Below are 16,182 nucleotides of genomic sequence, written 5' to 3'. Positions count from 1 at the left end.
CAGCAAATGTTAACAAGGATCTGTCGAAGAGTCCTTGAAGAGTCATTTCCGAAATGAAGCATTGGTCCTCATTCCTGAGCAAATAATTACGTAAACTAGCAAAGCAGCTCGAATAGGCCAAAGCTCCAACTTATTCAAGCATTTTAAACTTGACTGGACAGGGAGTCCTTGGCAGAGCGCTGTTAAGGATTGCAGAGGATGTTGCTCAGCATTTCATATCCAGTGCTGTGCGGTTTTGGTTAGCTTGCACAACTTTTGATAACATTCATGTCATCAATTCTCGGCTTAATTTATGGGAGTACAACTACAGCAAGCGCTGGCTCGGCCCTTTTGGATAATAACTTAATATCCATAAATTCATTTCCTTTTTTTCTCATTTTTTGTTGTTTGTACTTTATTTGTGTGTGCTGCCGAGCCCCTGCAGCTGCCAACTGAAAATACTTGCATGTGTATGTGTAATTACAATTACGCGAAATGCCTCGACAAAGCCGCCGTGGTGGCATGCCGCAAGCCGGTGGCACGACGCGACGCCGCCCGGCGTGCTGCGCGGCGCAATATGTGGTGGGTGTTAACAATACAATTACGAGTGGGTCGGGCCAACTCAGCCGGCAGAAGGGGACACGCATAGATAGCATGCCATGGCATCTGTCACGGTCACGGCCAGTGGGGGAATGGGTGTGTGTGTGTGTGTGTGTGTGTGTGTTCGTGGCACAGGCCTGTTGTATCAGTACCAATACCTGTCTGCTGCCCTGGCACAGGCATGTGCCCGGGCCACGGCCAGGGACACAATGAATTCAACTTTCGTGTGTGCTCAACTTTAGCGGAAATTCCATTCAATTATCCATTTTTTGTCGCTTTGTTTTTTTCGTGTGTACCTGGAATCGATAGCAGGTGACTATCCAACCGACTGCATGAGTACAAACGAGATTACTGTCCCTCGCTCTCTGGTTGGTAGGAGTCTCTGTCTGTTGGTTTAGCGACCTCCCATTCGTTCGTCATGGAACTAAATGTTTTCCCATTCAGCGGGCTAAAGTGTGCTTGATTGGTGATTAAGCACTTAAGCAAGGGGTATCTTTGAGTTGAGCATTTGTTGGCTTTGCTCGGGCATTTGCTATCGATAATGCTTTAGTCAGTTTCACTGAGCCCAAATGCCACACAGCGACCTTTTAAAACAATTTGCTTTTCGTATCGAGCGAGATGTGGGTCGTGAATTCGGGGATTGTGTTTGACTTTATTCTTATCCTCTGCTTGCAGGCGTACATACCCCAGCTGTCGGGCATTGGACTGTGCGTGGTCAACTTGATGGATGACATGCAGGAATATACGCGGGGACTGTTTCTAATTATGTATGTGCCGAGACCTCAAAGATTTAGCCGCGTAAATATGTATATTCGAGCGTTCGCATTGCAGGTACTGTGGTCCGGCCGTGCTCTTGTCCTATCTCTATATACGCACCTCCCAGGAGCTGCGTCCGCCGGATGGGCCCTTCGCCGTCATGATGTACGAGCACCGTGTCGATCTACGCATGCGACAGAGGTAAGTGCAGTTCAGGATGAGAATGTCCCCTTATTTTCTAATTACGAAAAATTCTCAACACTAAACGGCCCAGTGTTGCATAGTTGGAGAAAAGGTAGTTAATCTAGATTGTTTTGCTGTAAGTCATTAATCAATTTTGCTGTAAAGCACTGACAGACGAATAGAAAGAGAAAGAGAGAGAGAGAGAGAGAGAGAGTGAGAGCGGGATAGACAGACTTTGTTAAGTGAACAGAGTTAAATTACACAATATACTATATTTTCGTCAAGGACATGCGGGCGCCAGCAGAGAGCCATATCAAATAACAACAGTATTAATAATAATAAAATAATTATTATTTCTAGCTCAGTTGATTATAATTGGATTTATTGGCATCGAATGGTATATTTAGAATGTTTATGAAATTTTCCAAAAGGGACAAATAATACCTTCGGCGCCGACCTGAGGCGTGCGCCATTAAATTGAAATATTAAGCGCCTGCTGTGCCCGGGTGAAGTCCAAAAAAAAAAAAAAATTACAGAAAAAAAAAAAACTAAATGTGGGTTCATTATTCATTTGGTCGTTTGGGCTTCGATTTGGGTTACATTTGCTAATTGCACTGATTAATTTTTCGAACGGATTGAGCTGGAGTACTTCAGGCGCTGTGGTAAAAGGTGGGCCGGGGCGTGGCCATGGTTACCAGAAGAGGCCAGGGCCAGCTGCGTTCGCTCCGGGCTCCTCTCCATTGCTAATGAGCTCAATTTCAATCCGATGGCAGTTTAATGACTTTGATTTCCTCAACAACTTGCTCACCTATCGCCTCATCATTATCTTCCTCTTCTTCTTCAATTTCCTCTACTTCTTCGTCAGGAACTCGTCCGCTTCGTCGGAGCCGCGTGCGCACAGCGGCGGAGGCGTGGCCGGGCTGAGCAATGGCCACGGCAGCAGCAGCCGCTCCTACGATCTCTACAGCGCCGAAATGGACGTCTGCCGGGAGAAGCGCAAGCAGCGCAACTTTGGCAGCATGGCCGCCACCCAGGTGGTCTGCCTGTGCCCCCTGATGATACTGCGGTTCGCACGGCTCTCGCTCGAGGAAACCTACGAGAATCAGAAGCACTTCGACTTCACCTACTTGATGTTTGTCTGGGTCGCATTCTTGCCCACGGTCATATTCCCGTGCATCTACGCCTCGCAGATATTGCCCAGGTGAGTACGGCGATTGCAATTCGAGCCTCGCCATTTGCCTCGTCATGCATGAGTGGTGGCACTTCCGTTGAATCACCTCTCACTCCACCTAAGCCAGTTCGGTTTCACTGAGTGCTTATTTATTGACAAGCTCATTTGCTCTGCTTCGACTCTCTTCCGGCAGAGATGAACAGGAGCGCCTCCGCGGCTATTTTCGCCTGTCGGCCAAGCGGGCGTCCAAGTCGCAGCGTCGCAGCAATGCGGGCTCCCATGAGGACTCGATTGAGAAGGACGAGCACAGCAATACGACGAGCATTGCGGCCAAGGGCCAGAGCCAGACGGCGACTGATTCGCAGAAGCATCCGACCAAGGGGCACGCCGTGTCCGGGCGCCATGAGCGCAGCCAGGGCCATGGCTTGGGCGCGTCGGATCGGTATAGCGGTGCACCCTACAGACAGGGTCAGTCTGGCATCAAGGAGCGCGACAAGGAGCGCGACAAGGAACGGGATAAGGACCGGGATAGGGATCGGGATCGGGACAGAGACCGGGAACGGGAACGGGAACGGGAACGGGATCGACAGCGCGGCGTTTTGGGTGGTCGCGGGGCTGGAGATGCGGGCATGGTGAACAATCTTAGCAAGAACATGCGCGGCAAGAAGCACGACGTCAAAATCAACATCATCTCCGATGGGCATGCTTCCACTGGATTGGCGCGCAAGCAGCCGGCGAGCACCAGCAGCAACAACAGCAGCCGCACCATGAAGGCCGCCTCCACAGGCGGCGCGCCACGGCAGAAGCTGGGCGTGGAGTACATGTCGGTGTCGAACAACTCAGTGTCCAATCTGACCGCCTCCACGTACTGCAATGGCAACAACAGCGCCCTGATGGACGACAGCAGCACGAGTAACTATGGCGATGGCGAGGAGAGCTCCGTGGTGAGCAGCATGATGCATCCGCCGCAGCGCTGGCCCAACGTCGGCGGCGGGCTGCGGAATAAGGATGTGTCGTTCAGCGAGTGCAGCAGCACCTTCTCGTCGAGCACGCTGGAGCGCGACCTGGAGATCATCGATCTGCTGGAGCGAGAGCGCAGCATGGACATACAGGAAATGATGCAGCGCGAGCAGCAGGACGACAAGATCCGTCTGTCCGGCGGCGGCGTCGGCGTCGGCCGCCAGCTGCCGGACATTGAGAAGCTGTACGCGCAACGCTCGCCGAAGCCCAAGCGAGACTCCAGCTATGGCTACGACAAGACCGGGCTGGCTCTGGTGATGCCCGGCAGTGATCCGCTCAGCATGTCGATCTCGAGCAGCAGCCAGCCCACGGAGTACAGCCTGTGCTCCAATCTGCAGGAGCAGCAGCAGCATCTCCACCTGGCGCAGCAGCGACTGGGTCATCTACAGCAGCCACCACCGCAGCCGCAGCCGGAGTCGCAGCCGCCGCTGGATGAGGAGGAGGTGCCGCAGGACTTTTACGACAGCTACACACCCGGCGGCAACAACAACTTGCCGCGCTCAGCCATTGTGCAAGGCCCGCAGCCCGCTCCGCCCCCGCCCGCCTATCAGTATCAGTATACGCGCCGCCTGAGCCGCAAAAGCTTGGGCGCCGGCTCCCATCACGGGCCGGGCGGCGGCACCTCGCGCAGCTCCAAGCGCGACAGCTTCAATTCGCTGAACGGCACGGATCTGATTGCGGGCGCCTTCTGCGAGCTGGACCCCACCCAGCCGCTGAACAAGATGGCCGGACTGGAGGGACGCATGCGGCGCAGCAGTCCGAGGAACACCAGCTTCAGTTCCAGCTCCGCACGCAGCTCTATGAAGTCGCGCGACTATGGGCACGGCTCTACGCATTCAGCCCACCCGGAGCTCGACTTCAGGGAGAACATTTTTGCCGAACTGTAAGCTGGGGCCAGGCGGATCCGCTCCAGGCGGGAAATGTATTTTTTTTTTTAATATGTACATATATACGTACATCTAGTGTGTGTATATTATATGTGTATGTGTATAAGACGTAAGTATTCGCATCTTTGCGAACTACCAGAACTTTTCGACCCAGGCCATTTTTTCTACTTGTTAGCTTAGGGGTTAAAGGGACGTGCGAGGCTTAGCTAAGGAATCAGAGGCCAGCGCTCTGACGAAGGAGACTCTGCAACTCTCCGCCGTCGAGGGCGGCTGCAGGTACTGTAGGAGCGTTTTTTAAGCAGTTTTAGGACAAATTTTTAGCACGATGGGGAAATAAAAAAATTTTATTCGACAAATGGCAAATATTTGCGTATTCTCAATGTACAATAAAAACAAAAAATAACAAAAAAGTGAATAAGAACGACGAAAATGCTTATATACACGTAATGCTAATCAAAAAATATTATTAATTTTTAAAGCACAAAAGAGAAATGATGAGAGATGAGATGAGAGAAAACGTGAAGTGGAAATGATAATGATAATGAAAAAATCATGTATTTTTTAACGATCCATGAACAGTTTGCTCAGCAAAGTTGTTAAACCGAAACGAAATTGCGATTGACATATTTTTAAAGAACTTATTCCAATACGAAAATATCAGAAAAAAACAAAAACAAAAACAAAAATATAATAACTAAAATATATATTACATGAACAAAAATATGAAAAGTTACATAAAGTATTTATATTCCTCTACAACGTGGTAAAAAGATTTAAAGAATTAAATGAAGTGTTAGCAGAATTCATGTTACATACATATATTTATTAACGTTGTTATAAGCCACAAATATTTTTCAAACTCAGCTAAAAAGCGAAGAAGAAGAAGAAATATTTAAAGCATTGTTAAAGAGCATGCGGAATGTGCCAAGCAATAGCATTACAAATTTCCCTTTAAAAACCAGCTGGAAAACTAATACAGATATATATTCTATTTGTGTACCTAGTCTCTATAGCGTATTTGTATCGTAAGTGCGTACACATACAGCTGTGAGCCAGTGTATGGGTGTGTTGAGAATTGTATGTTGTTTGTTAACTTAACCAGACTTACGAACTATTTCAGTGTCAACAGAAACTCAAGTTGAAACACAAACAAAGCCGAAAAAACAATGCAATTAAATAAATATACTCCATATACAGAATAAATATTTATGGTCAAATATTGAAAAAAAATTTTTTTAAATATCAATCTAGCGAGAAAAAAAGAAGAAAAACAAGAGAATTTTAAATAATCAGAAAAGAAAAACTGTTTACTGTAAAAAAGTTAAAGCCAAGAGAAATCCAATATATATACATACATATATATATGTATAAGGATTAAATTAACACAAAAAGACACACATGCATATACACATATATTTATTATATAAGCAACAACAAAATTGCATTCGAACGATTTTGCAATTCTTGTGAGCCCCGAGAGTTGCAATTCCTTATTTGTACTATACACCCGCTCTATATACAATATATATATATATATATGTATATATATATATATATATATATATATATATATATATATATATATATATATATATATATATATATATATATATATATATATATATATATATATATATATATATATATATATATATATATATATGTATATATATGTATATAGATCTACTATATTAGCTCTAAATTACAATATATATGTATGTATATGCAAATCGACTGGTATACGCGTCTCCTTGCAAATTCAACTCGAATCACCGTTGAATTGTTATGCTATAACCAATACAATGAAGAAGAAGAAGAAATTAATATTACTTGAACTAAGCAGCAAATAATACAGGCACTAAATAACATGAATCCAACCAGAGTCCAATAACGCCCCATAAAATTTAAGTCCCCCATTCTAAATAAGTATCTATATGTATGAATATCTACATATACATATATATAAATATCTATATATGTGTTACATAAATACACATATATGTCAGCTTGTATTGAATACTGTTTATTTCTTCGTTGTTGTTGTTTGGTTTTTTTGTATTGGTGTATGAAACAAGAGAGAAACTAATAAAAAATTTTATGTGAGTTAAACCCACAAAAAAAAAAAAAAAAAAAAAAACTGCTGCATTAATGCGTTTTTATTTGTATTTCAACTGTGCACAGTGGAACAAAGTTTGTCCCATATATGACACAAAAAAAAAAAAAAAAAAATAAAATAAAATAAATTATTTTATGGTTGAAATCTTTTAATATTATATTTAAAATATTTATTTGGCATAAAATAATTTTTACTAATTGTATATCAAATTTTTAGAGTTACAACTTAAATAATTTAAGTACATACATGAATTCATTTTTTTATAGAAATTATTATTTTTTTTTTTTTTTCAATAACTTCATATAATAATAATATTACTAAGTATATATTATACATGAATTATACATTATGAATTCAAACAAAATAGTTTAATATTTTCTCAATATTTGAAATTTACTGCAATTAAAAAAAAAAAAAAAAACAGTTTTTTTTTATAATTTCATATTTTTTAAACAACATTTAATATTGTTGTTATACTCAATTTATTTAAATATATTTTTTCTACACAATTAAATTATATATGTATATTGCTTTAACTGCATTGAAATTTTCAAAGAAATTTCAATTTTCATTCAAGAATTTCACATACTTTATTCGATAATATTATTTTTACCAATCAAAGCAATTTCCACATTACTTTTTAACACATTTTCAGTATACTGCAGCCACTGTAGCGAGCACGCCATAAAAAGGCTGATGCCTGCTGTTTGTCTTTCGGCACCAGCCTAGGTAAATTGCGTATAGTGTGCGAATGTGGATGCCATTGGGGCGCCAGAGCCAGCAGCTAGCCAGGAGCCACAGCAGCAGGAGTTGGACCTGAGCCTGAATCTGGAACAGATGGCACGTGGCCTCAATTTAATCTGTGCAAATGCAAAAGCGAAAAGGCAGCCCAAAATAATTCGCAACGCAAGGATTGGATGCAAAAGTGCGTGTGTGTGTGTGTGTGTGTGCGAGTATGTGTGTGTGTGTATGTGTGTGCATTGAGGTCAGTGTGCGAGTTCAAAAGTTCAACGTTTGGGGTTTAATAGCCCCAAATCGGATGCTGGTCGCCTGGCATACTGTTATATGGAATTTTTGACCACTCTGTCTCTCTCTCTCTCTCTCTCTCTCTCTCTCTCTTTCTCTCTCTCTCTCTCTCCCTTTTTCTCTCTCACACACACATTGTCTCGCGCCGTGCTCCAGTTACGTTAGGTCAGTTGGCAGCGTCGCAATGGGAAGGCTCGCTCGACTTGTGCTTTTACAATGACCCAGTAAAATGATTAAGTACCGTTATTTAGCAGCTACCGCGTTTCGGCCAAACTCATCTGCAACTTCCGCATCAGGCGACACGTCCGAAGAGTTTTCGACTCTTTTATTTTATTATGTTTATTTGTATGCCCTTTTTTTTATTTTATAATAATTACTTCCAGTTTTTCTTCATTTTATCGTTAAATTGTGAGCATTTTATGTGGTATTCTTGCTGCAATAAAAAAAGGGGATATAAACATAAAAAAACGTTGATCTTTTTCATGTCGAAGTCGCAGTCAGTTGGCTTTTTGGGTTCCTTTTAACTGTTTATCTTTTACATGCTGCCCTGTCGCCAAATCATTGTTCGATTGCAGCCGCTCGAAGCCGGGTGCCGTCTGCCAATCCGTGCCAGCATGCGTTCTGCGAAATCGACAAGTCAAACGCCATGGCGCACTTGGCTATTTACATAAGACTGGACGTTCTTCTGACCAACATGCTCTGCCAGTATTGCTCCTATCTAGCCCTTCAGCACACGGTCAGCATTGGGCCAGCAGCAGCTAAGTTTATAAGTCTTGCAATGTGTGCCGTGGGCCAATATGTGGAGAGTGTTCTGGTGTCTTCATTGTCGGCCCATTGGCTTAATTGCGAGTGCGTGACATGGCCGTGGCCCGGCGCGCTGCCTATTTACATATGAGCGGGAGGGAGCGGGGCGGAGTGGCGTGCTTGCTGGGGCGAATGGCATACATATAAATGGACAACTTTCAATCATGTGAAATGCGCTTTCGATTGCGATTGCGTCTTCGCAGCAAAACGAAACGCGCGCGCGAGACCAACGCGTAATGCGATCACGTATACGCCATGAGTGTCTGTCTGACTGTATGTGTGTGTGAGGGCAGCCACTGTTTGACCAGTTGACACAGATGCGAGTGGTGGTGTGAGTGCGAGCACTCGTAATAGTTTTCTTTCATAATCGCTTTGGCCAACACAACACAATTTGAAAAGTTGGCAACGAGACGAGCGAGACGTTTGAGCCAATTGGCAATGCAATTGCCAATGCAATTATGGTGAGCGTCATATCTGTTTAGCCTTAACCTCGCTCTCTTATCACTGCCGCACACACACACTCACACATGAACTGTCCACTTTTTATTGATATCGAAGTGCCGTTGCTACAGCTACAGCGAACTGACTCTGGGGCACTCACGGCTTGCGCATGCCACGCACGTTCCCATAAACAGCGTTTTATGCCGGTCTTTATATTTAGTTGGCCCTGTGGTCGCATCACGCTTGTTGTTGTTGTTGCTGTTGTTGCTGTTGTTGATATTTTTCGCTCACTTTTGGCCCTCTTTACGCTGTTTTGTTTTTGATTTTGGCTGGCGAGTGTTATGTAAGCGACACGACTATATTCAATTTGTATTGAATACCATATCGATAGGGCCTATCCATTGTTGTTGTTGCTGTTGTTATTCGTTTTGTTGTTGTTTTTCTCGTTGATTCACATTGAAATTCCAAGCACAGCTCCTTGCTTAAAGAAAGTGAAATATTCATACAAAATTAAATACATATTTTAATATTTAATTTTTCAATTAGAAAACACTCGCATTTCGTTGCGTTTGTTTGGCGAGTGCTCGAGACAACATTGACAACATAGGTAATACCCATGCCTGGCTTCGACTTGCTGAATGCTTGAATAGATTCATTTTCATATTAGCTGAATTGTTAATGCATTTCCCTTGAATTTCTCTGCAGCTTCCATGGAGAGAACCTAGAGACTTGCTTTCTAGCAGGTTCTCGAGTGAAGAGAGCAGAACTACTTATTGAAGAGATTTATTTAGCCTGTAGCTCAATAATAATCGTAGCTTAGTTACTTAGCTGCTTCAAGTCGAAGTGTCTCACACCTCTCCTACCTCATCTTCAGTTACTCTTATATATATATATATCAGTTATATAACTTCGATTGCGACTATCTGGGTCCCTGCTCATTAGCCAACAAGCCAGGCGTCTGTCATGCAAATTGTTTGGGGCTGAGGGGCGTGGTCTGGGCCTGGTCAGCTCACGCACATTGGGTCGTAATGCTGCTGTAATTGCGGCACTTGCCGCAGACACAGCCAATAAATAAATTTTCCATTTGCCATCAGCTGCTGCCGCCGCCGTCGCCGTCGCCGTCGCCGTTCGAGCGCTGTCTTTGCTGCATGCCAAGTAAATGGCCAAAGCACAGCAGAGCAGAGCAGGGCAAAGCAGAGCCCAAGGCCCTGGGCCAAAAACCAAGTATAAAACGCTCGAACGGCGGGTGGGCAATGCACAGTCGCATTTTGGCCAAACTGCAGCCGGTCTGTTGTTTGTTTTGTCGTCGATAACGGGATTTTATTTTTTTTATTGTGGTTTTTGTTATCAATTAAGGCAGCCATCAGTGCCATCAGTGCCAGTAGAGTCACCAGAGTCATTAGCTCAATTACAAATAGCATTTGGCCGAAGGCAACATAAATCAGAAAAGCGTAACATGTTCGGCTTCTCGCATTCCGGCGGTCTGTTGACCCTCTGCCTGGCCCTGTTCAGCGGGCTGCAGTCCGTGTGCCATGCGCAATTATCCTTTCACACCGATGCCAACACGAATTCCTTCACACTGAAGACGCCGAGTCTGCAGCAGAGCTTCACGCGCTACTACGGATCGGCCAAGCAGCAGGAGCAGCCGCAAGCCGCTTTACAACAACAACAGCAGCAGCAGCAGCAACAACAACAACAACAGCTGGTGAGTTTAGTCTATGTATTTATTGGGGTAAGCTCAGGTCGACGCATTAAGGTCAGCTCCACCTGCCGACGACGACGACGTCCAGCAGCTGGGCGCAACGCATCGCCAAAGCCGAAAGATGTCGCCCCGCCCATCTTCTGGCCGAGCACCTCGACGCTGTGCTCGTTCCGTGCCGCGGCACCGCTCTCCACCAGCTGCTTCATCTGGGCAACGGCCAGCAGCATGCTGCTCTCCAGGTCCTGTAACCAAAGAGAAGCGTACTCAGTGTGTGGGTGTGTGGGTGTGTGGGTGTGGGTGCATGCAGCTGAGCTTACCTGAGGCTTGGCATCTGTGCAGCTGCAGCTGAGCAGCAGCAGCAGCAGCAAAGTAAACGGAGCCAAACACATTTCCATGGAAATTGCTTAGCTGTCGGTCTGGGACTGGCTGACTTGGCTCTCGACTTGGCTTATTTAACAGAGGTGTCGCTTCAGCCACCCACCTACCCAGCCAGCCAGCCAGCCATTTGACTAATTGGCAGCAGCCAACGTCGGCAGCACAAATCTGTTATAATTACTGCCAACAGTTGCTGTCGTGTTGCACACAAATCCGGCATCCTAATCTCAGGCAATATCTAACCGAATAACATGACAGCAGTGTGGGTAGATGTAAAAGGGGTGTTTCTGCGAGTGTGTGAGTGCATCAGTAGTGTATGTGTGTGTGTGTGTGTGTGCTGTGGGTGTTCCATTTTACATGTTAGCATTCACTAATTAGCGGCAAATCTAGATGCTCGCTAATGTGGAGCAAGCCCGGAAGCTGCCTGATCAGCTGAATTACAATTCACAGATTACGCCAAATTACAGTTATCCAACTCGATTTTATTTATATTTAATGTGGCACGTTACATTCATCTTACTCCAGTTACCACCTGTCAATCTATGCACGTTTATGGGCCTGGCCCAGATGTCAGCTGGCTGATAATGATTCCTCTCCAGCTATTTATAGAATTCTTGATTAATTCATGTCGCACTTAACTAGAGATGTGAGGCATAAGCTTTGTAAATATTTTGGATTCAAGAACCTAACTTCAAGATTTCCTTTGATATAAATCTGAATAGTTATAAAACAAATTTCCCCAAATTTAGTTGACAAGAAAATCGTTTGAAATTTTTAAATAAAACTTTGAGAATAAATACCTTATATAACTGTTATAACTAACAATATCTCATGATTATATACCTCATATAACTGTTATAACATATAAATAACTTAACATCTTCATCTAAATGTTGGGAAAGTCCTAAATATCATTTGTTTTTTATTTCTCTTATATAATCGTGCTTTAAATTCAAATTACAGAGAGACTCTTATATTTTTCTTGTATTTTATTTCCTCCTGTTCATATCTATTACTTTCCTTGACAGTCATATATAATTCTTTCTTAAAAATCATATATATCATTTGCTTCCTCTTTTCATAAGTATTTCAACACTGAAGGAGTTATAAAAAAAATCTGATTTAAATTATTGAATTATTTTTTCCCTTTACTCTTCTCGACCTTACGACATAAATGTCATTTCCTTCTGCAACTCATGTATAATTACATTAATAATATTATTATTTGCTTTTATTCATTTTAAATATTGCGCATTAAATTGGAATTACAAAGAAAATCTGCAATATTATTTCCCTCTGCTCTGCTCACACGGCTTAAATATCATTTCTCATATATAATTAATGTGGTAAAAATATATTAATTCACACATATATAATAAATATATAATTTGCTTTTACTCTTCTCAAATATTTATCCCTTAAATTGAAATTACATGAACAATTTAAAACATAATTTCCCTTCATCTCATTCTGCTTTATATGTTCTCTCTCTCTCTCTCTCTCTCTATCTCTTTCCCTCTCTCTCTCTCTCTCTCTCTCTCTCTCTCTCTATATCTCTTTCCCTCTCTCTCTCTCTCTCTCTCTCTCTCTCTCTCTCTCTCTATCTCTTTCCCTCTCTCTCTCTCTCTCTCTCTCTCTCTCTCTCTCCCCTCTTTCGCGATTTTTCTCTTTCCCTCTACCCGCCCGTCAAAATTTAGTAATTTGTTATAGATTGAATTTTATTCTTCAAGCCTTTGAGATTTACATGCAGAGAGAATCGGCGCTCAGGTGTTTACTGGGAGCGGCTCGACATTGTCGTCGATGCCATCGGCGAAGGCAATGCGCAGCTCCTCGAAGTAGTTTTTAAAGGAGTCGGCTATGGACTGCCAGGCATCGCGAATGCTCTCGCCGAACTCCTGAGCCGCTGCCGTCAGGCGATGCTCCAGGCGCGGCTCGTCCGGGTAGACGAGCATTGGTCGCACGTTGTCGTACTCATCGGAGTAGTCCAGCTCCAGGTCCTTCTGGCCGCTCACCAGCAGCCCCAGCGGGCCGAGTGCCAGGACCAAGCCAAATGCCAAGCGCCAAGTGGAAATCATTTCGTCAACTGCCGTGCAGCCAACGCGGCTTGGCGGCTTTTGTTTGAGCCGGCTGCGAGCTGGCGTGCGAGTGCAGGAAACGCCGGAAATGTTCGCCGGCTTAACAGCTTGTTACTATTGCAAGAGATATATCTATAATGCCAGAAATTGCAGCTGCTTATAGCGCTTGTTCCGCCTTTGGCTAATCTGAATCATAATTGGTTTGAATTTATACAACTACTTTATTTTTGTATTTTCTCTCTCTTTCTATTTTTGCGCTGATCTGCTGAATAATTAGATTGCGATATATGTATATATTTTTTTATCAACTATTTCTCTTTATTAATATTTCATTAAAAAAAAAAAAAAAATTCCACGTTGATTGAAGTTTACATTGATTGCATGCCGTCGGCGGCTTGAGCGGCGGCTCCTTTGATTCGCTGGCGCATCTGCTGCACTGCATCGGCCACGTTGTCCACGATTGAGAGCCAAAAGTACTTGACCCGCTCGCCCAGACTGGGCCCCTGCTGTGGCCCCAGCTGCCCCTGCTGCTGGTCCTGCTGCGGCGCCTGGCGACGTCGTCGCTCGGCTGCCTCAAGCAGCTTCTTCTTCTTGCTGCTCGACTTGTTGATGCGCGTCCTTGATGCATTGTTGGCGGCGCGTTTGCGTGCGCGTCTCCTGCGAGCCTCCACCTCATCAGGCGACTCCGTTGTGGCGCCCATCATCATGCACGGCGAGCGTTTGTGGCGATGCAGCGCCAGATGCCGGCTGAGCAAGCTGTTGGCGCTGCGACGCCTGCGCCGACGCCGGCGTCTCTCATCCGACTCGGAGCTGTCGGAATCATCCACGTTGCCGCGCATCGCGTCGCCATAGCCCACGTCCGTCTTGGAGTGCACGGCCATCAGAGCGTTGTCAAAGTTCAGCTGCTGCGAGGCCTTGGCGCCCTCCTGCAGGCTGTTCATGATCTGGCTGCCCACGCCGAGCGCGCCCACCGCTATCTTCTCGAACGGATTCTGCGGATGGGCCCGGCCCCAGCAGTGGCCCAGCAGCAGCAGCACCACCACCACCACCAGCTGCAGCTGCAACAGCGTTAACTGCAATCTCAAAGACATTTCGCTCTCGACTGTGCGAGCCGCTCGATGCCAACGGCCGTTTTATGGCCACTTGGGGCTTGCGTGCGGCAAATCTAGCCGAATCTGGCTGAATCTGAGGCTGATGCTCGATTCGTGGCCCTGGCTCTTTGGCCGCTTTGTTTGTTGTATTTGCTGGCATCAGAGCAGGCCGTGCAAAACGTTTCCGGACTGTCACCGGCGAGCTGGGACCTCTCGGCCTTGTGTAGTGCCAGTCTCGCTCGCTCGCTTGATCAGATTAGATTTCGAATTTCTGAATTTGTAACTCTCTAGAATTTTAACTTTTTGCTCCAAAACTGCAAAATTTCTATTAGTTGTTAAATTGTGATTGCGATTGCGATTGTGTGTATACAACTCGGCCGAAGATGAGAGCTGTCAAGACACGCCGAAGTCCTGCTAGACTGGTAAAAGACAAAAGCCACGGAGCCGGCAAGAATCCCGTATAGAATAATGCCAATGCCCAGCCAAATATGAATACACGATATATTTTCCTTCTGCTCTCGTTCGCAGCATAATCCATCTCAATTCGCCGGATTCTCCGCGGGAGTGCAATATCCAGCTGCATATCAACAGCAGACGCTTGGCAAATCGAAGCCAGCCTCAGTTGCCCTCAGCCAGCTGCAGCAGCAGCAGGAACAGCAGCAGCAGCAGTACCTGGCCCAGCAACAGCAACTGCAGCAACTGCAACAGCAGCAGCAGGCGCCCCTCAACCTCCCCAGCTATGCAGACCAGATGCAAGCCGCATTCCTCGATTACCAGCGCCAGCGAATGGAGTTTGAGCAGCAGCAGCAGCAGCTGCTCCAGAAGCTCTACACCTACTATCCCGATGTCTCTGGCCAGCAGCAGCACCAGCTGCACCATGAGCTGCCGCACGGCCAGCAGCAGCATCAGCCGAACACAATCAACAGCGACGGCGGTCGGTTCTTCGCGCGCCAGGCCTTTGGTGGCGCCAGCAACGGATTGCAGCCGCAACCGCAGCCGCAGCAGCGCCAGCAGACGCAGCAGCCGCAGGCACAGCTGCCCCAGCTGCCACAGCTGACGCAGCTGTCACAGTTGCCGCAGTTGGCACAGCTGCCACAGCAGGCCCAGCCAGCGGCCCCGGCTGGCGGACTGGCCAACTTCTACTCGACCCAGCAGCACATGGGCTTCATGCAGCAACAGCAGCAGAACGTGCTCCGCGATCAGCAGCAGAACGTTGCCCAGCAGTTCGCCACCGGCCAGCATGCGCCCAGCACCAGCACCAACTACGGCATGGCAGTGCCCGACTCCCCCGAGCTGGCTGCTGCAGCCTATCAGCCGGCATCGGCCGTATCCCATGTGAGATTCAGCAGCGGCAATCTCAACTACAACTTCTAGGCCCAAAATCGATCGAATGCCAGGCGCTGTTGCACTCCGGATCACACAGCCTGTGGCCGCGAAGTGGACCAGAAACCATAACCCCCTTTCCCCTCACCACCCCTCCATCATCGCCGAGCAGCTGTCAAATCATACACATTTTTCTGTCCCAAGCAATTTTTTTTCCCCAATCATTAGTCCTAATTTATTTTTATCGTAATAGTCATATTATTATTATGAACACTTTTGTTACAATGCGAAAATTTTGCAGCAGCGCAGCTATGAGTCATAAATTGTGAATAAATAAACTTTGCATAATCCCCAAATGAGTCTTGCACTTTCCCTAATCCCCGGACTAATAATAATGTGTGACTGTGTGTGTGGCATTAGCTAATAACGTTTATTTGTATTATAGTTTAAAACGGTATTAAATGGGCGGAGGGCGGAAAATCTGTAGATCCCTTCCCACTTGGGTAATATGAAGTAATTCAATTCGATTAGACTTGCTATGAAAAGCATTTTGTTATCTATATACTTTACATAGTTGTAGTGTTAGTAGTAGTACTAACGGCAGTCTATTCTAGAGTTTTTATTTTAAATCTA

The 16,182-nt window shown here is 45.4% G+C and overlaps 5 protein-coding genes across 11 annotated transcripts in view; 2 read left to right on the top strand and 3 right to left on the bottom strand.

The window, feature by feature from the left end:
- LOC108620054 (uncharacterized) overlaps positions 1 to 6,813 on the top strand; it is a 62,809-nt gene extending 55,996 nt beyond the window's left edge. For 4 of the 5 annotated variants that reach the window (XM_089473134.1, XM_089473131.1, XM_089473132.1 and 1 more), the window contains exons 4-7: positions 1,255 to 1,346; positions 1,411 to 1,536; positions 2,384 to 2,719; positions 2,883 to 6,813. In XM_089473134.1, the coding sequence (XP_089329260.1) occupies positions 1,255 to 1,346; positions 1,411 to 1,536; positions 2,384 to 2,719; positions 2,883 to 4,596 (2,268 nt within the window). In that variant the 3' untranslated portion in view covers positions 4,597 to 6,813. The remainder of the gene's footprint in view (positions 1 to 1,254; positions 1,347 to 1,410; positions 1,537 to 2,383; positions 2,720 to 2,882) is intronic. The other variant, XM_018016921.2, reaches the window with a different exon arrangement.
- Positions 6,814 to 10,222: 3,409 nt separating this feature from the next.
- Positions 10,223 to 15,905, top strand: LOC108620210 (uncharacterized). Of its 3 annotated transcripts, none has more exons than XM_089474076.1 (2): positions 10,223 to 10,688; positions 14,755 to 15,905. In XM_089474076.1, the coding sequence occupies exons 1-2, from the start codon at positions 10,440 to 10,442 to the stop codon at positions 15,598 to 15,600; spliced, it is 1,095 nt and encodes a 364-aa protein (XP_089330202.1). In that variant the 5' UTR covers positions 10,223 to 10,439; the 3' UTR covers positions 15,601 to 15,905. The 3 variants fall into 3 exon arrangements, with proteins under 3 accessions (XP_089330202.1, XP_017872599.1, XP_089330203.1); XM_018017110.2 differs by lacking the exon at positions 10,223 to 10,688 and adding an exon at positions 14,428 to 14,684; XM_089474077.1 differs by lacking the exon at positions 10,223 to 10,688 and adding an exon at positions 14,429 to 14,648.
- Positions 10,690 to 11,167, bottom strand: LOC108620213 (uncharacterized). Its single transcript, XM_018017114.2, has 2 exons — positions 11,003 to 11,167; positions 10,690 to 10,927 (listed from the first exon to the last, which is right to left on the bottom strand). The coding sequence occupies exons 1-2, from the start codon at positions 11,078 to 11,080 to the stop codon at positions 10,700 to 10,702; spliced, it is 306 nt and encodes a 101-aa protein (XP_017872603.1). The 5' UTR covers positions 11,081 to 11,167; the 3' UTR covers positions 10,690 to 10,699.
- Positions 12,761 to 13,203, bottom strand: LOC108618160 (uncharacterized). The gene has a single exon (XM_018014064.2). It carries the CDS (start codon positions 13,133 to 13,135, stop codon positions 12,824 to 12,826), a length of 312 nt encoding a protein of 103 aa, XP_017869553.1. The 5' UTR covers positions 13,136 to 13,203; the 3' UTR covers positions 12,761 to 12,823.
- Positions 13,430 to 14,255, bottom strand: LOC108620211 (uncharacterized). Its single transcript, XM_018017111.2, has one exon. The coding sequence runs from the start codon at positions 14,224 to 14,226 to the stop codon at positions 13,504 to 13,506; it is 723 nt and encodes a 240-aa protein (XP_017872600.1). The 5' UTR covers positions 14,227 to 14,255; the 3' UTR covers positions 13,430 to 13,503.
- Positions 15,906 to 16,182: the final 277 nt, after the last annotated feature.

Source organism: Drosophila arizonae, chromosome X (genome assembly GCF_054131065.1).
Source record: "Drosophila arizonae isolate 15081-1271.41 chromosome X, UAZ_ARI_1.0, whole genome shotgun sequence".
Taxonomy (NCBI): domain Eukaryota; kingdom Metazoa; phylum Arthropoda; class Insecta; order Diptera; family Drosophilidae; genus Drosophila; species Drosophila arizonae.
Note: the sequence above shows the minus strand (reverse complement) of the source record. Positions and strands in the feature narration are given on the sequence as shown.